This window comes from Oncorhynchus kisutch, linkage group LG17, assembly GCF_002021735.2.
Source record: "Oncorhynchus kisutch isolate 150728-3 linkage group LG17, Okis_V2, whole genome shotgun sequence".
NCBI lineage: Eukaryota > Metazoa > Chordata > Actinopteri > Salmoniformes > Salmonidae > Oncorhynchus > Oncorhynchus kisutch.
Window position 1 is genome coordinate 59,913,784 of NC_034190.2, and position 23,817 is coordinate 59,937,600.

The window sequence follows — 23,817 nt, forward strand, 5'->3', positions numbered from 1 at the left end:
TTCTCCTCCTAAAGTGATTATCTACCGATGGTTTTCCTCTCTGTTCTGCTTTCTGCGGGCCTATATGTATCTACAGAATGTTAGGACTCTATTCAATCTGTATCGCATTTTTTTTTAAATGTAAAGGTAAATTCCGATTGAGCCTACATATGCAGCGTTTCTGTGTATTCTCTGTTAACAAGGGAACATTGGCCTTAAATTTAAATTACGCTGTAACTTCCGTGATACGAGTTGAATAGAGACCCTAATCTGACACTGATATCTTCATTCAGGGATTGTGTAAGATCTTTTCTTCCAACTATCTACTTCAAAAGCACTAAAACCCACAGTGTAATTGGGCCCAGTTTTCAGTACTGCTGTGTAGTGTTTGAATGACACACTCTTACTGCTTAGAGAATAGAGTACAATATACAGGGTGCAATTTCCTTGTTTTTTTATCAAGGGTCGTGAGATGGTTCCACGCACGCACGCACACACACACACACACGCACACGCACACGCACACACACACACACACACACACACACACACACACACACACACACACACACACACACACACACACACACACACACACACACACATGCTCCTTCACTCCCTCGGTTCACTCCTCCTTTTATCCCCCACTCCTCCCCCATCTCTCACTCCTCCCCTCCATCCTCAGTATGAACAGTTTGAGAGCACCATCGGCTTCAAGCTGCCCAACCACCGGGCTTCCAAACGCCTGTGGAAGGTCTGCATTGAACACCACACCTTCTTCAGGTAGGCAACTGCCCCTCACTGGTGACAAATGCACGTACCCGCACCCACACAAACACACTCAGCTTAAGACACTAAGCATCACACAGCTCATGCTACATTGCACAGCAACAAGCAAATCAAATCAAATTGTATTTGTCACATGCGCCAAAAACAACAGGTGTAGTAGACCTTACTGTGAAATGCTTACTTACAAGCCCTTAACCAACAATGCAGTTAACCAACAATAGAGTTAAGAAAATATTTATTAAATCAACTAAAGTAAAAAATGTAATAAAAAAGAACACAATAAAATAGCAATAACGAGGCTATATTCAGGGTCTATGTGCGTGTGTACAGGTTAATCAAGATCATTTATGAATTGTTCAGCAGTCTTATGGTTTGGGGGTAGAAGCTGTAAAGGAGCCTTTTGGACCTAGACTTGGCGCTCCGGTACCACTTGCCGTGCGGTAGCAGACAGAATAGTTTATGACTTGGGTGACAGGAGTCTTTGACAGTTTTTTGGGCCTTCCTTACACAGTTTGGTTGAGCTTTTAGAAATGGCAAAGAAAAAGACTGCAACGTTAAGTGTAATTTCTTAATTGCCAGCCACTTTTACCTCTGTCAAATTTATGCTCCAGATAGTATGACACTCTCTTTCACACTAGAAATGCCGGGCCTCAATACTCTAAGCCAATGACGCCTTTTCTTGACATCAACATTCTAACAGTCTGATAAATACATGTAAAATATGCTATTGCAAAAATAATCATTTGGTTGTGTTCATGAAGGTCTTAGGTAACATTAGAATACGAAAGAAAATGTACTTCAAAGAACACAATATCATTTTTATTAGATATGTAAAATGTAGGCTATATCTACAAACAGAAAACTCTCTAAACTCTCCATTAACTCTCTAGAGTCCTACATTTACACGTTTCAAGATTGTTTTGATTACGCGGACTAGGATATGTTCCGGTCAGCCTCAGAGAACAACATTGATCTATACACTGACTCAGTGAGTGAGTTTATAAGAAAGTGCATTGGAGATGTTGTACCCACTGTGACTATTTAAAGCTACCCTAACCAGAAACCGTGGATGAATGATGGCATTTCCGCCACCCCCCCTCTCCTTCTCCATGGCCGACGTGAGTAAAAAATTAAACGGGTTAACCCTCGCAGGGCTGCTGGTCCAGACGGCATCCCTAGCCGCGTCCTCAGAGCATGCGCAGACCAGCTAGCTGGTGTGTTTACGGATATTCAATCGCTCCCTATCCCAGTCTGCTGTCCCCACATGCTTCAAGATGGCCACCATTGTTCCTGTACTAGAGGTCGACCGATTATGATTTTTCAACGCCGATGCCAATTATTTGAGGAACAAAAAAAGCCAATTCTTTTATATTTATTTGTAATAATGACAATTCCAACACTACTGAAGGAACACTTATTTTAACTTAATATAATACATCAATAAAAAATCTATTTAGCCTCAAATAAAAAATGAAACATGTTCAATTTGGTTTAAATAATGCAAAAACAAAGTGTTGGAGGAGTAAAAGTGCAATATGTGCCATGTAAAAAGTTAACATTTGAGTTCCTTGCTCAGAACATGCTAGATAAACTAGTAATATCATCAACCATGTGTAGTTATAACTTGTGATTATGATTGATTGATTGTTTTTTATAAGATAAGTTTAATGCTAGCTAGCAACTTACCTTGACTTCTACTGCATTCGTGTAACAGGCAGTCTCCTTGTGGAGTGCAATGAGAGGCAGGTGGTTATAGCGTTGGACTAGTTAACTGTAAGGTTGCAAAGATTGGATCCCCCGAGCAGATAATGGGGAAAATCTGTCGTTCTGCCCCTGAACAAGGCAGTTAACCCACCGTTCCTAGGCCGTCATTGAAAATAAGAATGTGTTCTTAACTGACTTGCCTAGTTAAAAAAAGGTATAAAGAAAAGACAAAGAAATCCGCAAAATTGGCACCCAAAAATACTGATTTCCGATTGTTATGAAAACTTGAAACCTGGCCCTAATTAATCGGCCATTCCGATTAATTGGTCGACCTCTATCCTGTACCCAAGAAGGCAAAGATGACTGCACTAAATGACTACCGCCCCGTAGCACTCACTTCTGTCATCATGAAATGCTTTGAGAGACTAGACGAGGATATCACCTCCATCTTACCGGCCACCCTAGACCCACTTCAGTTTGCATACCGCCCCAACAGGTCCACAGACGATACAATCGCCATCACACTGCACACTGCCCTATCCCATCTGGACAAGAGGAAGACCTATGTAAGAATGCTGTTCATTGACTACAGCTCAGCATTCAACACCATAGTACCCTCCAAGCTCATCACCAAGCTCGAGGCCCTGGGTCTCAACCCCGCCCTGTGCAATTGGGTCCTGGACTTTCTGATGGGCCGCCCACAGGTGATGAAGGTAGGAAACAACATCTCCACTTCGCTGACCCTCAACACTGGGGCCCCACAAGGGTGCATGCTCAGCCCCCTCCTGTACTCTCTCTACACCCACGACTGCTGGGCTATGCACGCCTCCAACTCTATCATCAAGTTTGCAGACGACACGACAGTAGTGGGTTTGATTACCAACAATGACGAGACAGCCTACAGGGAGGAGGTGAGGGCACTCGGCGTGTGGTGTCAGGAAAACAATCTCTCACTCAACGTTCCTTTGTGTACACATCACAGACAAACTGAAATGGTCCACCCACACAGACAGTGTGGTGAAGAAGACGCAGCAGCGCCTCTTCAACCTCAGGAGGCGGAAGAAATTTGGCTTGTCACCTAAAACCCTGACAAACTTTTACAGATGCACAATCGAGAGCATCCTGTACAGAGGGGTACAGAGAGGAGGTAGTCATCATGTTAAACACTATTATTGAGTCCAAGCAACTTATTATGTGACTTTTTAAGCACATTTTCACTCCTGAACTTATTTAGGCTTGCCATAACAAAGGGGTTGAATACTTATTGACTCAAAAGATTTCAGCTTTTAATTTTTTATAAATTTGTAAACATTTCTCAAAACATAATTCCACTTAGACATTATGGGGTATTGTATGTAGCCCAGTGACAAACAATCTCAATTTAATCCATTCTAAGTTCAGGCTGTAACACAACAAACTCTGGAAAAAGTCAAAGAGTGTGAATACTTTCTGAAGGCAATGTTTCATGAGCTGAAATAAAATATCTCAGAAATGTTCCTTGTGCACAAAAATAATATTTCTCTACAATTTTGTACACAAATTAGTTTATATCCCTGTTAGTGAAGATTTCTCTTTTGGCAAGATAATCCATCCACCTGACAGGTGTAGCATATCAAGATGCTGATTAAACAGCATGATCATTACACAGGTGCACCTTCTGCTTGGGACAATGAAAGGCCACTCTAAAAGATGTAGTTTGTCACACAACACAATGCCACAGATGTCTCAAGTTTTGAGGGAGCGTGCAATTGGCATGTTGACTGCAGGTATGTCCACCAGAGCTGTTGCAAGAGAATTTAATATTAATTTCTCTACCATAAACTGCCGCCAACATCGTTTTAGAGAATTTGGCAGTATTTCCAACCAGCCTCACAACCTCAGACCATGTGTACCCACACCAGCCCAGGACCTGCAGAATCATCTGAGACCAGCCACCCGGACAGCTGATGAAACTGGGGGTTTGTACACCTAAAACATTTCTGCACAAACGGTCAGAAACCATCTCAGGGAAGCTCATCTGTGTGCTCGTCGTCCTCACCAGGGTCTTGACCTGACTGCAGTTCGGCATCGTAACCGACTTCAGTGTGCAAATGCAGACCTTCGATGGCCATTGGCATGCTGGAGAAGTGTGCTCTTCACTAATGAATCCTGGTTTCAACTGTACCTGGCAGATGGCAGCGGTTTGCTGATGTCAATGTTGTGAACAGAGTGCCCCATGGTGGCGGTGGGGTTATGGTATGGGCAGGCATAAGATACAGACTTCAAACACAATTGCATTTTATCGATGGCAATTCGAATGCACAGGGATACCGTTATGAGATTGTAAGGCCCTTGGCCTACATTCTCACCAAACATGTCACCCATTGAGCACGTTTGGGATGCTCTGGATTGATGTGTACGACAGCGTGTTCCAGTTCCCACCAATATCCAGCAACTTCACACAACTGTTGATGAGGAGTGGGACAACATTCCAGAGGACACAATCAACAGCCTGATCAACTCTATGTTCATTATTCTTGTATATTTAACCTTTAGGCAAGTCAGTTAAGAACACATTCTTATTTACAATGACAGCCTAGGAAGTGTGGGTTAACTGCCTTGTCAGGGGCAGAACAATCTTTACTTTGTCAGCTTGGGGATTTGATCCACCAACCTTTCGGTTACTAGCCCAACTAGCTCTAACCACTGGGCTACCTGCCACCCCAAGGAAATGTGTCACGCTGCATGATGCAAATGGTGGTCACACCAAATATTGACTGGTTTTCTGATCCACGCCCCTACTTTTTTTTAAAGGTATCTGACCAACAGATACATATTTTATCTGTGTTCCCAGTCATGTGAAATCCATAGATTAGGACCTAATGAATTTATTTAAAATAACTGATTTCCTTATATGAACTGTAACTCAGTAACATTTTAGAAATTGTTGCATGTTGCATTTATATTTTTCTTCAGTGTATATACATACAATATATACTGTATATATATATATATATATATATATATATAACTAAAGACAGACTTGTACATAAATTAGAAAAAACTGCTTTTAACACAAATTCTGTTTGCGATATTAAGATTCTAACAATGACAGTGTGTTATATAGACTTACTTTGAAAAGTCAAGGACGGAAGGAATATGACTTTAAAAATGGCAGAGTAATTAAACATGTAAATTAAAAATGACGATCTCGTGTTAATGTTTAATATAAAATATAAACATTATAGTGTCCATCTCTTTAAACCTTCATACTAAAACTGAGTCTCTCTATAGGTTGGTGTCTCCAGAGCCCCCTCCCAAGGGCTTCCTGGTGATTGGCTCCAAATTCCGCTACAGTGGGCGGACCCAGGCCCAGTCGCGTCAGGCCAGTGTGCTGATCGACCGGCCAGCTCCACAGTTTGACCGTTCGGTTAGCAAGAGGTACCTGCTGCCCCGCAGTGTGGACGGAGGTAAGGACCGGACTATTACTGTACTATAACATCATGAATTTGTACAACATACTCACCACTTAGAATATGGGCCAACTCTGTAATTTTTTTCTTTACGCCTCTTTGTCAAGTAGGTTCTTGTTTATTCATTGTTATTTCAAATTTGCATCAGTACACTCTTAGAAAAAAGGATCCAAAAGGGTTCTTCGGCTGTCCCCATAGGAAAACACTTTTTGGTTCCAGGTAGAACCCTTTTTGGGTTCCATGTAGAACCCTCTACATTGAACCCAAAGAGTTCTACCTGGAACCAAATATGGTTCTTGAAAGAGTTCTCCTATGGGGACAGCCGAAAAAGCACATTTTTTCTAAGAGTGTATATTGCAGTGGTAGGCAGATAGAATAGGTAGCATCTGATTGTACTGTGAATTATTTGGAACTTTAAACAGGCTTTGTACTATTTGAGATCAACTGTTGTATTATTGAATGTCCATAGGACATTGTTATACATAGGCCGGGAATCAAGCCTAGGCGCGTTATTGAAAAGAACATTGCACTTTACTTCTAGGTCATTTACAATTGAGCCGACATCTGAAGGGTTTAACATAAATGCATTCTCTGCGAACGTCTGTGAAATGACCTTTAAAAGGTTCATTGTCTGCAGCTCAATGTGCAGAGCTGCAACACACCCATAGCCGTGGGAAGTATACAGTCGTGGCCAAAAGTTTTGAGAATGACACAAATTTTAATTTCCACAAAGTTTTCTGCTTCAGTGTCTTTAGATATTTTTGTCAGATGTTACTATGGAATACTGAAGTATAATTACAAGCATTTCATATGGCTCAAAGGCTTTTATTGACAATTACATGAAGTTGATGCAAAGAGTCAATATTTGCAGTGTTGACCCTTCTTTTTCAAGAACTCTACAATCTGCCCTGGCATGCTGTCAATTAACTTCTGGGCCACATCCTGACTGATGGCAGCCCATTCTTGCATAATCAATGCTTGGAGTTTGGCAGAATTTCTGACTTAGAATATGTGGACAACTACAAATACCTAGGTGTCTGGTTAGACTGTAAACTCTCTTTCCAAACTCACATTAAGCATCTCCAATCCAAAATTAAATCTAGAATCGGCTTCTGATTTAGCAACAAATCCTGCTTCACTTATGCTGCTAAACATACCCTCGTAAAACTGACTATCCTACCGATCCTTGACTTCAGCGGTGTCATTTACAAAATAGCCTCCAACACTCTACTCAGCAAATTGGATGTAGTCTATCACAGTGCCATCCGTTTTGTCACCAAAGCCCCAAATAATACCCACCACTGCGACCTATTTGCGATCGTTGGCTGGCCCTCGCTTCATATTAATCACCAAATCCACTGGCTCCAGGTCATCTATAAGTCTTTGCTAGGTAAAGCCCTGCCTTATCTCAGCTCACTGGTCACAATAGCAGCACCCACCTGTAGCACACCCTCCAGCAGGTATATTTCACTGGTCATCCCCAAAGCCAACTCCTCCTTTGGCCGCCTTTCCTTCCAGTTCTCTGCTGCCAATGACATGAACGAATTGCAAAAATCACTGAAGCTGGAGACATACCTCCCTCACTAATTTTATGCATCAGATGTCAGAGCAGCCTACCGATCATTGCACCTGTACATAGCCCATCTGTAAATAGTACACCCAACTACCTCAGTTATTTATACATTTTATTTGCTATTTTGCACCCCAGTATCCCTACATGCACATCATCATCTGCACAACTATCACTCCAGTGTTAATGCTACATTGTACGTATTTAGCCTCTATGGCCTATTTATTGCCTTACCTCCCTAATCTTACCACATTTGCACACACTGTACATAGATTTTTCTATTGTGTTATTGACTGTACATTTGTTTATCCCATGTGTAACTCTGTGTTGTTGTTTTTGTCACACTGCTTTGCTTTATCTTGGCCAGGTCACAGTTGTAAATGAGAACTTGTTCTTAAATATTTCTATTTTTTTAAAGTAGGGGTGCTGAGGTTGCTGCAGCACCCCCTGAAAAATCAGGAAATAAAAAATATATATTCACAAACGTAGTGCACTGGGCCTTTACTGGTCCTGTATTAGCGAACCAATGTAGTGCCTGCATCCCCTGCCAAACATCTTCCCATGGCTATGAACGCACCTTTGAATGACTCCTGGCCATAATCTATGTTCTGACTCCTGAATCAGTTTACGCTGCCTCAACTGTAAGGAGATAAATACTTACCTGTAAAATGGATGTCAATGTAAACAAATTGTAATCTCGATCTATCATAATTTACCGTACAGACAATGTTGACCTTTCTCTTGCTTTCTGTGAGCCAGGGCTGACTAGCTTTTCTCTCTTTTCTCTGCCATCCTTTGTGTGCCCTACCCCCATCCCCTGCCCAGCCTCAGCCCTGGGAGACAGCATGGACCAGCTGTCCCAGCGCAGCTCCAGTGATCACACCCAGTTCCTGTCCAGAGAAGACCTGGAACAAGAGGGCAGTCTGGACCTAGACCAGGATCAGGATTACCAGGAACAAGACCAGGAGTATCAGGATCAGGACGAGGAGACTGATGGTTTTGCCGCGTCCGCCAAGACCATGGAGCTGAAGGTACAAGGCGAGGCAAGGGTGGCGGACCCTATATTCATAGTAGATGATGGCTCCCTTTTTCCTTGAGTCCTCTCCATCATAAAGGATCACTGGTGAAAGACAGGTGAAAGGATAAAGGATCATTTTCTGCCATTTTGTAAGTAATTATTTAGACAAATTCACGGTGTATTAAAGTAGTCAAACATTTCGTACTATTTGGTCCCATATTCCTTGCACTCAATGACTACATCAAGCTCGTGACTCAACAAACTTGTTGGACGTATTTTCAGTTTGTTTTGGTTGTGTTTCAGATTATATTTTGCCCAATAGGAGCTGAATGGTGAATAATATATTGTGTAACTTTGGAGTCACTTGTATTGTAAGTAAGAATAGAAGATGTTTCTGAACACTTCTTTGTTAATGTGGACGCTACCATGATAATGGATGAACCGTGAATGATTGAGAAATTTACAGAGGCACAAAGATCATATACCCCCCCAAAATGCTAACCTTCTCTGTTATTGGTAATGGTGAGAGATTAGCATGTTTTGTTGTAGCCTCTGTAACCTTCTCACTCACTCCTCATGATTCATTCATAACCCAAAGCACAACTAAAACAAACTGCAAATGTAGTTGCATGCTAGGAATATGCAAACAAATACTACACATTTGACGTATTTAATACACTATACGTGAATTTGTCAAAATACTTAAGACTTCTTCAAATGGGGGGACTAGATACATAGGCCTTGTCCGAATACCCTTGAGTTCTAAATGGTAGGCTTTTTGAGTATGCGAAAATAGTTTTATAGTTTTTGCGTTTTATAGAATGTGAAAATTCAGCCTTTCATCTAGTATAAATCGCTGCACAAAGGAAGATAATTGTATTTTCATACCCACGTGTGTTTGACAACAGCTGATAATCATAATAGGGAACTCACTCTACAAAAATGAACAAATTGCGGGGAACAAGTGTGATTGCGCATTAGATTACATCTTCTCAGTATGGATGAGCAATAGGTTGATATTTATTACTTACTGCTTACGTTTTTACTAAACAGTCTGTTCTAAGTAGTATGCAATACTATTAGTACATAGTATGTAGTTGAAGTAAGTAGAAGGCAAGACAGATTTCAGACACGGCCATTAGGTGCTTTCATTTCTAAGTGGTAAAACAGATAATGAAAATAGCCTCAAGTACTGTCGCCTCTTATGAAATAATCCATCTCAAATCGAAAATGCCTGAATATAAAGCAGGGGTCGGCAAATGTTTTGGCTCAAGGACCACATCGGGATTTTGAAATTCAACGGAGGGCCTCACACATTTTGTTATTACCGATTTGTTCGTCAACAACACGGGACGTAGTTTGCCCACCCCTGGCTTAGAGCCAATGTGGTTCACTGTCCAAATTCACATGACAGTGAGTGAAAGTCTATCTTTCTACCTAAAGAGGATGTATTGTTAGATCCCCCTTTTTATTATGGCTGAATTGGACGCCTCTTCTCCAGAGCTAAACAACCGAATCACATTCTGTGCATGTGTTACAGACGCTGTGAGATATGCGAGCTGAGACAGGATCGGAGACGTTATCGCCAGTGGTAGTGTCGTGCCCAAATGTTTTCTTCCAGGTAGAATAGCAGCCTTCATGAGAAATATTATAGTGTTGGTAACCATATGGATGTTACCGGGATACATTCTATTCAGTGGGGAGAGCATGCAACACCAGGATACAATGTGAGGCAGTTTTGTTTATGCTTTAGTGAATTATTAGCCAATTTCACAAGTTGATTGCTTGGTTATATTGATTTTTCCACATAAAATATATGGCATTAACATTTATCCAAAAATGATAAAAACGAAATGAATCCTGAACACTAACTCCCAATTTCACACGCACACACACACACACACACACACACAGGAGGGGGAAGCAGCAATGGAGGGAGCAGCAGATGCATAAACCAAATATTAAAGTAGAGAATGGCGCACATGCTCAGAAGTTTTGATTGTTAAGCTGTCGGGAAGAGGCGTCCGATGTTTTTGACCACACAGACACTGCGTTTTATTATTTTAACTCTATTAATATGATTTAAAACAAAAGAACCTGGTAAAACAAGACCCTTGGTTAGTAAGTTAAATTCAGGTTTGTTAGAATTGTGGTTATTTATCAAATGTATGTACCTAACTAGTTTTTCTAAATTATATGCATAAGATACAGAGAAGAACGATTCATTTGACTCATATTCCTCCCCTTGTAGTTCCAGTTCCATCAATGTCTAAATATGTGCTTTTTGAAATATCAGAATACCTAACCTGCAGCGCAGTGAGAAAATCCATCATGTGAGCCCCTGACTTACACTCATCCCTCTCTCCTGCATTCACTTTAGTCTAATCCATATTCCCTCTGTCCTCGGCTCCTCTTCTCTTCCCTCCCTTCTGCTCCTCTGCGTGGAACTCATGCCCTTCTCTGTGCTCTGTTTCCTTAATCTCCTCTTCAAATCTAACATGCTGTCTTTCCCCCTCGCCCTGTTGCACCCTTCACTCTCCTAAAATTCCTTTTCTCCTCTTCCTGCTGTGGCTTCCTGCGCCCCACTGAACAACCGCTTCTCTCTTCCCACCTTCTCGCTTGCAGGGTGAGGAGGCAGGCTCGCCAGTAGACTCAAAGCTTGAGGTACTTCGTTTGTGATGACTAGTGTCTGTCTGTATGTCTGTTTGTCTGTTTGTTCTGGGTTTTTGTGTTGTTTATTTCGTTATTCAGCCTGTTCCGACTTGTAGCTAGGTTATTACTCCAAGTGTTATTCCACATGGATAGTACAGTCATGGCTTTCTTAGATCCCTTGGCATTGTGCACAGCCTAAATCACATCACTTGACTGGATCACCGTCGTAGTAGTCTAGGGTAGGCTAATGGCATTATGGAGTCTGGGTACTATCAAGGTATTTAGACTGTGTTTGGTCTGTGTTTGTAATATGTCTACATAGGGAATTCATTTCAGTGCATCTGAGTGTCCAGCTGTGTTCAACAATGGGTCCATTACCATTTTCATGTGTACATTGTCATTAGAAGGATTAGCTGAGCTTGAACACAACTACTGTATGTTTGATTTAGATTCATCTCCATAATACAAAAGGAAACACCATTTAAAACCTTCACTTTGAACTATCAATGACAACATCTAGGTTCTTGAATGCTGATCTTTCATACTTTGCCATTGAAATGTTTGGAGTGAGAAATAGCACGAGACTCTGAGTCCATCCTCCAAATATCTCAGTTGCAGCATTTATGTAATTCACCAGTGTTCATCTCTCTGTACATCTGTCTCCAAATACTAGATGTTTCCATCGCCGAACGAACTCACTGTCTCAGTGAGATGCTTGGATGCTACCAACACAACCTCTGTGTGGGTGTGTGTGTGTGTGCCTGCCTTCTTGACTCACCTGCGGTACTCTGCCTCTTTGTCTCTGCACATGCCCCACCCCCAACACACCTTTTCCTCTGTGCCTATGCTCCACCCACCCCGTCCCCCTCCCCCTCCCCCAGTCGGACCAGGATCTGGCCACCCCATGCCCCCAACAGGAGGTACTGCTTCTCCTTGCTCTGTGCCTGTGCTCTCTCTCTGTGACCCCTCACCAGGTGTGCTGTCATGTGCTGTGCTGTGTAGCTCATCTTGACGGTGTTGATCAGTAAGGGCAGCAATATATGTTGTTCAGTACAGCTTCAGTCCACCCCTCAGTTTGTTTGCGTTTATTAAGGACAACTTTATTGTAAAAGTTCAGTTGTAGGTTTGGACATTGTTAACATAGACAAAGCCAGTAGCAGACAGAGTATTCTGCATTTTTGTTCTATTGCCTTTATAGCCACAGTCTCTATTAAGCTACATTATAATAATACAGTATTGCAATAAAGTGACTTGACACCCAGTGTCATGACACGGTCATAACCATATCATAATATGTCATAACAGCTGACATAACTTGGCATAACCAGTCATAATATGCTCATTACACTGTCATGACCCATATATTTACTTCTGTTGTGACATTCAGTTCCAGTCAAAAGTTTGGACACACCTACTCATTCAAAGGTTTTCTTTATTTTTACTATTTTCTACATTGTAGAATAATAGTGAAGACATCAAAACTATGAAATTACACATATGGAATCATGTAGTGTGTGTTAAACAAATAAAAAAATATTCAAAGTTAACACCCTTTGCCTTGATGACAGCTTTGCACACTCTTGGCATTCTCTCAACCAGCTTCATGAGGAATGATTTTCCAACAGTCTTAAAGGAGTTCCCACATATTCTGAGCACTTGTTGGCTGCTTTTCCTTCACTCTGCAGTCCAACTCATCCAAAGCCATTTCAATTGGGTTAAGGTCGGGTGATTGTGGATGCCTGGTCATCTGAAGTGACTCCATCATGCTCCTTCTTGGTCAAATAGCCTTTTTACAGCCTGGAGGTGTGTTTTAGGTCATTGTCCTGTTGAAAAACAAATGATAGTCCCACTAAGCGCAAACCAGCTAGGATGGCGTATCGCTGTAGAATGCTGTGGTAGCCATGCTGGTTAAGTGTGCCCTGAATTCTAAATAAATCACTGACCGTGTCACCAGCAAAGCACCCCCACACCATCACACCTTCTCCTCCATGCTTCACGGTGGGAACCACACATGCGGAGATCATTTGTTCACCTACTCTGCGTCTCACAAAGACACCAAGGTTGGAACGAAAAATCTCAAATTTAGACTCTTTAGACCAAAGGACAGATTTCCACTGGTCTAATGTCCATTGCATGTGTTTCTTGGCCCAAGGAAGTGTCTTCTTCTTATTTGTGTCCTTTAGTAATGGTTTCTTTGCAACAATTCGACCATGAAGGCCTGATTCACGCAGTCTCCTCTGAACAGTTGATGTTGAGATGTGTCTGTTAAAGTGAACTCTGTGAAGCATTTATTTGGGCTGCAATCTGAGGTGCAGTTAACGCTAATGAACTTATCCTCTGCAGCAGAGGTAACTCTGGGTCTTCCTTTCCTGTGTCAGTCCTCATGAGAGTCAGTTTCAGTCAGCGCTTGATGGTTTTTGCAACTTCACTTTAAGAAACTTTGAAAGTTCTTGGAATTTTCCAGATTGACTGACCTTCATTACTTCAAGTATTGATGGTCTGTTGTTTCTCTTTGCTTATTTGAGCTGTTCTTGTCATAAAATGGACTTAGTCTTTTATTAAATAGGGCTATCTTCTGTATACCACCCCTACCTTGTCACAACACAACTGATTGGCTCAAACGCATTAATTGAAATGCAGTCCAGTTGATTACCTCAATGAAGCTGGTTGAGAGAATGCCAAGAGTGTGCAAAGCTGTCATCAAGGTAAAGGGTGGCTCCATTGAAGAACTCAAATCTAAATATATTTTCATTTGTTCAACACTTCTTTGGTTACTACATGATTCCACGTGTTATTTCATCGTTTGGATGTCTTCACTGTTATTCTACAATGTAGAAAATAGTAAAAATAAAGAAAACCCCTTGAATGAGTAGGTGTATCCAAACGTTTGACTGGTACTGTATATTGTGTAATGCTATGGCTGGTTATGACACCTACATCATATTTTAAATAGGTTGTAGAAAATACACTTCATGATACATACATGCACTTATATCAGTCAAAAAGAGGGTGTCAAGTGTAGACCGTACCGTAAAATGCTTATTTACAAGCCCTTAACCAACAATGCAAATCAAGTCAAACTTTATTTGTCACATGCGCCAGATACAACAAGTGTAGACTTTACCGTGAAATGCTTACTTGATAGCCCTTAACCAACAGTGCAGTTCAAGAGGATTTAAGAAAATATTTACCAAGTAGACTAAAATAAAAAGTAATAATAAAAAGTAACACATTAAGAATAACGAGGCTATATACAGGTGGCACCGGTACCGAGTCAGTGTGCGGGGGTACAGGTTAGTTGAGGTAATTTGTACATGTAGGTGGGGGTGAAGTGATAATTAACAGCGAGTAGCAGCAGCGTACAAAAGGGAAGGGGGGTTAATGTAAATTGTCCGGTGGCGATTTTATTTATTGTTCAGTAGTTTTATGGCTTGGGGGTAGAAGCTGTTGAGGAGCCTTTTAGTTCTAGACTTGCAGTTCAACTACATGTTAGTTTAGGTCATTTGTACATGTATGTAGGTGTAAAGTGACTATGCATAGATAATAAATGCAAATAGTCCGGGCAGCCATTTGATTAATTGTCCAGCAGTCTAATGGCTTGGGGGTAGAAGCTGTTAAGGAGCCTTTTGGACCTAGACTTGGTGCTCCGGTACCGCTTGCTGTTCGGTAGCAGAGAGAACAGTCTATGACTTAGTTGAATGGAGTCTTTGACAACAACAAAAAAGTACCCTCTGTAGCGCCTTCCGGTCGGATGCCAAGCAGTTGCCATACCAGGTGGTGATGCAATCGGTCAGGATGCTCTCGATGGTGCTGCTCTAGAACTGTTTGAGGATCTGGGGAGCCATGCCAAATCTTTTCAGTCTCCCGACGGGGAAAAGGTGTTGTTGTGCCCTCTTCACGACTGTCTTGCTGTGTTTGGACCATGATAGTTTGTTGATGATGTGGACACCAAGGAACTTCAAACTCTTGACCCGCTCCACTATAGCCCTGTTGTTATTAATGGGGGTCTGTTTGGCCCTCCTTTTCCTCTAGTCAAATATCATCTTCTTTGTCTTGCTCACATTGAGGGAGAGGTTGTTGTTCTGGAACACTACCAAGTTTCTGACCTCCTCCCTATAGGCTGTCTCATCATTGTCGGTGATCAGGCCTACCACAGCAAACTTAACGTTGGTGTTGGAGTCGTGCTTGGCCACACAGTTGTGGGTGAACAGGGAGTATAGGAGGGGACTAAGCACGCCCCCCTGAGGGTCCCCATTGTTGAGGATCAGTGTGGCAGATGTGTTGTTGCCTACCCTTACCACCTGGGGATGGCCTGTCAGGAAGTCCAGGATCCAGTTGCAGAAGGAGGTGTTTAGTCCCAGGGTCCTTAGCTTAGTGATGAGCTTTGTGGGCATTATGGTGTTGACCGCTGAGCTGTAGTCAATGAACAGCATCCTCACATAGGTGTTCCTTTTGTCAAGGTGGGGAAGGGCATTGTGGAGTGAGATTGAGAATTTGCGTCATCTGTGGGTCTGTTGGGACAGTATGCGAATTGGAGTGTGTTTGACATCAATGTGTGCTCAATTACAATGATAATTTAATATGGTAAATTTAAAAAATATATATACTACATTAACATTCTGTTGACACTTAGGCTATGGTGTAATGGAATGTTTTGCCTTGTGTGGTAGGTTTTGTGGGTTTTGACACTCTTACAGTATGTAGACGTCATAACCAGCCATAGTGAAAAATAGCCACCGTGGTAGTTGTAGGTGTCAGAATCAGCCATAAAATAACGCAGTATATGTCACAACAAATGTGTCATGACAGTGTTATGACCATATTATGTCAGCTGTTATGACATATTATGACATAGTTATGACCATGTCATAGCTTATTATGATGCTGGGTGTCAAGTAAAGTGTTACCCAATAAAGTATTGCAAGCCTTGAAGGAAAAAATAAAAATGTCATTAACATGATGTCATCGTGATTGAAAAATTACCGCTGAGGATGACATAACATCAGTTGATTTTAAAATCTTTCTTAGTGTGTGATTTGGGCATCTGGAAAATTCAAGATATCGCTTGCCAGAAATGTGTAATTCCAGGGCAGATAAATAACGATGTACTCAAGAGGAGTGTAATGGGGTCCATGTCTATACTCTTCATCCATGCATAGGAGCGTTAGTCTCGTTATTTAGCCCATATCAGAAACAGATTGGATATTTGTTGTAACATCCATGTTGTGAGCTCCGAGCAGAATTGAAATGGAGGTGGAATTTGAGATGAAGAATTGCAACCACATAATTGACCATTAACACGGCCCTTTTCATTTAAATGTCCATGTCTGGTTCAATCCCTGAGATGTCTGAAATGGAAGTAGGAAGAATACTAACTCCAGTCTGTGACCTATCTCCCTCTCTCTATCTAGCAGCAGTTCCTGGACAAGCCCGAGGATGTCCTGCAGAAGCACCAGGCCAGCATCAACGAACTAAAGAGAGCTCTCAGGGAGCCCAACAGCAAGCTGTCACAGAGGGAGAAACGCTTGTCCACAGCCACGCCCCCTGGAGGCACCCCAGAGAGGAAACAGGTAATAGGGGGGGGGGGGGGGGGGGGGGGGCGATGTTACTTTCCAAAGCTTTAATTTGGAATCTTACTGTATACTTATTCTCACCAGCCCAGCAAACATGATCTCATTGGCCCCCTGTGGGTATTCTGTTGGCAATGTTGGCACGGTCTAGCCCACACCAAGCCAACACCAGCCCCTCACGAGCTAGCCCAGCTCGGCCTAGCCAACACCAAGCCAGCTACTTCATAACGTAGATGCTGCGCTCATTAGAATATTTGGGGCCGTGGATTGCAGTTATTTTTGTGCAACTGTTACTGAGAGGGCTGTTCTAGTTTGTTCTGTTGTTCAAGTGTTCTGTTTTGTGATGCCCCCAAAAGATTTATCTTGTGCACTGCCAATGATGAAGTCTTTAACCTGTTAGATGTAATGGCAAAATTTTGATTCAAATAGACATACCAAAAAGTCATTATTTATCATGAGAGGTACGAAAACAATAACTAGTAATGCTTATACTGCCAGAAAGATGAAAATCTCACCAGTGACATACTGAGCCAGAGAAAATAAATGGTATATGTAGCTCTGAAGGTCGTACTGCCTCAGTCAGTGACCAGAATAACACATATGCCGATTTGTCTCTAAACCCAACACAGACACATCTATGAAACACATTCAGTACCGGCCAAAAATCCACGTAAGATTTCGGGGAGTTTACTTCAAAGAAGTTCATTTAAATAAGTACATGTGAAATTAAACAGTTTCTCTTGTAAAAAAATATATATGGATGATAGGATTTGTTGTCTTTCTGAAACAATAAATAAATACATTGAAGGCTAGAAAATGTGTTAAATTGCATTAAATACATTATGAATAAATACATCTCCATTAAATAATAGATTAAACTGGTCAATTGGCATAAGGTCAGCAATACACATAGGGCCAATACTATAAGCTCATATTGGGGCCCATATTGGGGCCACCTGCCTCAAATGCTGACCACACCGCTCGCGTCCGGTGTGCGAGCGTTGCAAAATAAATGTAAACATACATGTTATGAAATTATTGCACCCACACTGCTTGCATGTGCCAATGAGCGTCTGCGTTGCCAAGAGCTAAAATAGAAGTCAGTTCTATTTGTGACGCTGAACGCTGTGCAAGTCCTGCTTCTCCCATCTCGCCATTGGTTTATAGAAGCAGATACCCACGTGCCATCTCCTCATTGGTTATACCCACGTAGGGGGATTGAAAGATGAACTGAAAAAAAAGAAGAAGAATAACAACTCATGGTTATATTCTAGGACAAATTAGCTAGCAACAGCAAACTAGCTAAATAGGGCAAATTTAGCTAGCAACTGCAAGCTAGCTAGCTAAATTGCCATAAATGTTTAATGCTTTAATGCTCTTTAAAAAAAAAAAGATGGACCTGTCCCCAAATTAATATTATTGGTTAAATAGTTTGTTTTGATATTTTAACCTACGTGTGGTTATCACGTTTGGTGTGGGGGGACAAAGTCAATTTGCACACTATGGTGCACGAGCGTAGCCGGTTTGGGTACAGTGTTAGGGCCAACCTGGAGCCGACGAGCAAAGGTGCTTTGCCCAAATGTGGGCAGCATACTTTGAGCCAATATTTTAGGCTGCATTGGGCCCACATCATGCCAATGTTGGCATGTTTGCTGGGAGGGTTTCACTTACCACTTAATTGGAAGGACAGGCACCCTCATACTCCATTTGTCCCCCTCCACTGCCCATGACTAAAGTAGTTGGTTTCCTTTGCAAAATGCTGATAAAAAGCTACAGGGAACACGGCTCTCTAATAGATAGGTGGAAAAATATTGCGAAAACTCCAACCTGTATAAAAATAGTCTTCCACCATATATAGCTTTCACTCATCCAGTCCTTTCAAATGACATACTACCTTAAGTCCATGGGGTGATATGGTGTAACAAACTCCATAGTAATGCATCAGAATGGATACATGCAGCTTAATGAATCTGTGTTTTTACCAATATATAGGCCTCTGTGGATTCCATATTGAGTGAAAAGCAAGATGGTGCTCGCGGAAGCTCAAAAGAAGAACAGAATCAGTCCTCTCCCTATACACTGCACTTAGCTTTTGATCCCAAGGACACATGTATTGGTATGGTGTCTGAGGATGTGCAAGTTGGAAAAGCAACAGAGATGAAGCCTATAACTTCACCTCAGGAATCTGGAAAAACTAAAGTAGGTGGCACTGGATTGAGATCCCAAAGACAAGAAACAGTTTCGACTGCAACTGGGCATAAGGATATGCACTCCGTGGATGATGCAACCTTTGGAAGTAATACGTATTCATATGACACCTTTTTCTCAAGGAACAGTGTTCAAGAGAATGGATTTGATTCACCTCCAGTGGATAATCTCTATTCCAAAGAGAGGATTGAAATGAAAAGCAAACAGTTGAAGCAGGATCTGTATCAGTATGAATCGTTCCCAGAGAGAAAAAACAATAGCAATGACCAGGTCGCTATGGAATCTGTAAATAACAGCAACCAAGGTGGAAGTGAGTCTGAAAGAAAGAGGGAGATGAGAGAACCTGAAGCTCTGGAAACAAAAGAACCAAAGCCCGAGAGAGGAAACTATTCCAACAAAACTGGGAGTGCATCACACTCCAAAGTCACCCGAATAGTTCCTCTCAAGCCACAGAGATCAAAGAAGTCTTTGAATAAAGGGGGGAACAAAGGGGTCATCAATCCTCAAACGCAAACCCAAGCTGAAGGAGGTGTGGCCGGAAGAGTAGATGACACTCGGGTGATGCAATCAACAGAGAAACCCTCTGAAATCAGGAAGAGAATAGGTTTGCCTCCAGCATGTCCTGATGCAAATGACGGCAAGCAAGGGATGACAAATACCAACCAGCACACAGAGGTCACAAAGCATTGGCTACCAGAGAATGAGATACATGGGACTGGTGAACACGAGAATCAGAGGGACATTATTGGATCGAGTTTCTGGACTGACGGTGGAAGACTAATCCATGAAGGTCATCCCGAGGCGTACCCAGATTTTACAGACACCTTTTCCTTTGACTCAAAGGCTTTGGCCTCCCATGCAGCTCCACCTTCAACCCTTCCTCTGAAAACACAGTGGTCCAGGGAGACAAGAGTTCGCAACAGGCAGAATGTCACCAACGACTCTAGCAACGGCCATTACAGGAACTCTAGCCAGGAAGCAACCAAGAGGAAACAAGTGGTAACGTCGTCTGCCTAACCTGCCTGTCTATCACTGGAAACTAAAGCATTGCATGTGCTTAAGTCGATCACAACCTTGTTTTTATCCGCTTGAATATACACATGTAGAACTCATGCGGCTGTATATGAAAAAGCAGGTCAAAGCCTGTGGCCCTTCACATCTAATCATTGGCCAAAGGCATTTTGAGACTTAACACGTTCATGGCCCGGGAGCTCCTGGCTCTCGTTTCCCTCTGCAAAGCTTAACATCTGCTTGTCCATTTAAAAATCCGGTGGGCCTTTAAGCAATGTTTCCATTGCTTAAGCTTCTGGCGTCTGTTCTTCACCACGTTAACACCTAGTCTCACCTTCCAACATCATCCTCTTACCTCCCTGACTAAAGGTAGTTGCTGTTGCAAGGAGTCAAAGGCTTTCTCACCATCCCCTTCCTTTGAAGCCACTAATGGTTGATAATGTTCTTGTTTGCAAACAGTGCGATTTGGACATTTGGCCAAAATGTTCAGCGTTGGCATCTCTGCAGCAATAGCCAATACATAGCCAATACAATACATTTATTATGAGATGTTATGCACTAATTCTTTGCTGCAGCGCTGCCAGCCACATTGTTCAGGGCTGAGGTACTTGTACACTGGATTTAAGTATACAAATACCTGATTCCTGGAAGGTATTGTTATCTAACCTCAACAGTGCATGGCATTACCATCGCACTTACAGTAATTTGATTTTGTGATAATGTTGACTTTAAAAAGACATCCAATGTGCATGTGCGAAACTTGTGTGAACAATTACCTCAAGTTATTAGAGCTAGAACAAATGTAGGCTTACTATTCATATATGAACTGTAAGCTTACAGTTAGCATAGGTCTACTTTAAATGGGATAAGCATGACATTATGAAGCCTACTCAGCCTTGGCATGTGCAAAATATCTTGGAACCACTGGCTAGAACAATGTCTTCAACAAAAGGATGGTGGAAACGGCTATTATGTGTGATGACGTCAACATATGTTGCTCATAACTTGTCACACAGTTGGTTTCACCATCACTCCATTGTTTGGAAATATTTTTTGCCAGCGTTGTACTGAAGTAAAGAGTAAACCCCAAGGTGATGTCACTGCATTCATTGACAATGCAGACCCTTGAATTCTCTCTGGGAATATTCTTGTTCTATGACAGTCAGAAGGATGATGCCAATATTCATGTGTGTACAGTTCATGGCTGTTCTTTACAGTTTGTTTAGGTTAATTAAAATTGGCTTTGCAATCGTTCAAACCTCATTTTTATTCTACAGGAGACCCCTCCTACACCTGCCATTCATGAGGAGCCTTTTGACGAAGCCATGGTGAGTTTTATTCAATGTGCGAAAAAGCATGTTCAACTCCTTCAAAGCTAAAATATGAGGCTGTTCATTTTACCTAAATGTCTCATGTTTGAATGATTATTTGATATTTCTGTTTTACCTTTTAAGTATATCTTTTTTTGCACAGTCGAAAAAAGCTTTATATCAAGTCCCTTGTATTGAGCCGTCTATGTTTTTTTCATTCTCTTGCCCGTCTTCCTCAATCTAACCTGCAGAGGGAACCGTGGGAGCGGCGGTTGGGCTCAGTGTCAGAGGACGACCAAGACCACGAGACCCTGTACCTGAAGGAAACCCACCTGGGCATTGAGCGCAAGTGCTCCAGCATCACAGTCAGCTCTACGTCCAGCCTGGAGGCCGAGGTGGACTTCACTGTCCTCATGGACCTCCATACGGGCATGGAGGAGTTCTCCAGGGGCATGATGGAGCTGGGCGAGAGGCCCATGTCACCTGACGTGGGCCTCAGCCTGAGTATCGACCTGCAGGGAACCCCGCCACCTCTCGTCTCGGCTCCTCTCACCGGGGCTAGCAGCAGCCCTCCTACCAAGCAGCTACACACCGAAGACGTCCGACATAATGAGGTAAAGTACACAAGCAAATGGACAGTTTGGGTCCAGGTAGGTCTTTGAAGTGATAGTTCACTAAAGGTTTACATTTATAGGATCATATTTTATTCTTAGAATAAGTAACGAGTCTACAAGTCAAAACAGCTGAAGTAAGCCTTAGTAGACAAATCGCTACATCATTAACAGTAATTGACTAAGTTTAACATTGACAACGTAATGTGAGTACCATTACAGCTCATTAATGTTTTCTTGAAGTTTATGCTGGATTTCACTGATCTTTCATATGACAAAATGATGGGAAAGCGCTGGCCCATATGCCTTCAGTAAATGTAAAGACGCTTTCTCAAAAATATTACATACAGATGGCTTGTAATGAGTGCTGAATCTCAAATAAAATTTGAGCAATGGAAGTTATTATTCTGTATTTTTCCCCAAAGCCTGTTGTGCCCAGAAAACCAAAGAGGTCAGTTCCCATCGACAGAGACCAGTCACAGAAAGAGACCACTTACTCATCCCCCATGACAGCGCTGAGCAGAGAGGCTAGTGACGTCGTCGCCTCCCATGCACTAAGGAAGACTGAGGTCAAGATCGACAGAGACCAGTCACAAAAAGAGACCACTTACGTGTCCCCCATGACAGCGCTGAGCAGGGAGGCTAGTGATGTCGTCGCCTCCCATGCACTAAGGAAGACTGAGGTCAAGATCGACAGAGACCAGTCACAAAAAGAGACCACTTACGTGTCCCCCATGACAGCACTGAGCAGAGAGGCTAGTGATGTCGTCGCCTCCCATGCACTGAGGAAGACTGAGGTCAAGGTCGACAGAGACCAGACAGTGAGAGAGACCATTTACGTGTCCCCCATGACAGCACTGAGCAGAGAGGCTAGTGATGTCGTCGCCTCCCATGCACTGAGGAAGACTGAGGTCAAGGTCGACAGAGACCAGACAGTCAGAGAGACCACTTACGTGTCCCCCATGACAGCTCTGAGCAGAGAGGCTAGTTGTGTTGTCGCCAGCCACGCATTGAGGAAGACCGATGTCAAGGTCGAGACACAGCCCAATGGGTCAGAGGTCACTACAACCATCGTGGAGTTTACAGATCAGGTAGACAAGCATTTTCGATGGAGATCTGGTATAGTTGATCAGGTAGTAGCCATTGCCATGCTACAGTAGAACCTCAAATATACAGACCTCAGATTTATGGACTGACCAGTCAACCAACTAGGCAATATCAAACTTGGACATTATAATTGCAAACAACAAACTTCTGTAGGCTACAGACAAATGCAAATGTTGCTTTCATGTGATAAAAACACATCAGCCATTTATAGTATCTGACTAAATTGTAGAAAATGCATGTTAATATGCCATTAGTCTTCTCTATCAAGGTTTTATGTTTTTTTTAAGTAATTTCAAAGTTAACAACATTTCAGTATTCGGTACGACCCCAAATCTCTGCGGTCCTACCGTCATGGTAACACTCTCAGAAGAAAGTTATTTGTTTCTGGCCATTTTGAGCCTGTAATCGAACCCACAAATGCTGATTTTCCAGATACTCAACTAGTCTAAAGAATGCCAGATGTATTGCTTCTTTAACCAGAACAACAGTTTTCAGCTGTGCTAACATAACTGCAAAAGGGTTTTCTAATGATCAATTAGCCTTTTAAAATGATACACTTGGATTAGCTAAGATAACGTGCCATTGGAACACAGGAGTGATGGTTGCTGATAATGGGCCTCTGTACGCCTATGTAGATATTCCATTAAAAATCTGCAGTTTCCAGCTACAACAGTCATTTACAACATTAGCGATGTCTACACTGTATTTCTGATCAATTTGATGTTATTTTAATGGACAAAAAAATATATTTTCTTTCAAGAACAAGGACATTTCTAAGTGACCCCAAACTTTTGAACGGTAGTGTGTATATATAATGCCTAATAAGTTAATTTATA

General features: G+C 42.1%; 1 protein-coding gene across 4 annotated transcripts in view; it reads left to right on the forward strand.

The window, feature by feature from the left end:
* The window catches only part of si:dkey-178k16.1 (protein 4.1), a 102,137-nt gene that overhangs the window by 67,812 nt on the left and 10,508 nt on the right, over window positions 1–23,817 (forward strand). Inside the window, exons 10-17 of one of the 4 annotated variants that reach the window (XM_020506383.2) lie at window positions 665–762; window positions 5,746–5,921; window positions 8,320–8,525; window positions 11,138–11,176; window positions 16,576–16,734; window positions 21,231–21,281; window positions 21,515–21,877; window positions 22,300–22,965. In XM_020506383.2, the coding sequence (XP_020361972.1) occupies window positions 665–762; window positions 5,746–5,921; window positions 8,320–8,525; window positions 11,138–11,176; window positions 16,576–16,734; window positions 21,231–21,281; window positions 21,515–21,877; window positions 22,300–22,965 (1,758 nt within the window). The remainder of the gene's footprint in view (window positions 1–664; window positions 763–5,745; window positions 5,922–8,319; window positions 8,526–11,137; window positions 11,177–16,575; window positions 16,735–21,230; window positions 21,282–21,514; window positions 21,878–22,299; window positions 22,966–23,817) is intronic. The other 3 variants (XM_020506384.2, XM_020506385.2, XM_020506387.2) reach the window with 3 other exon arrangements.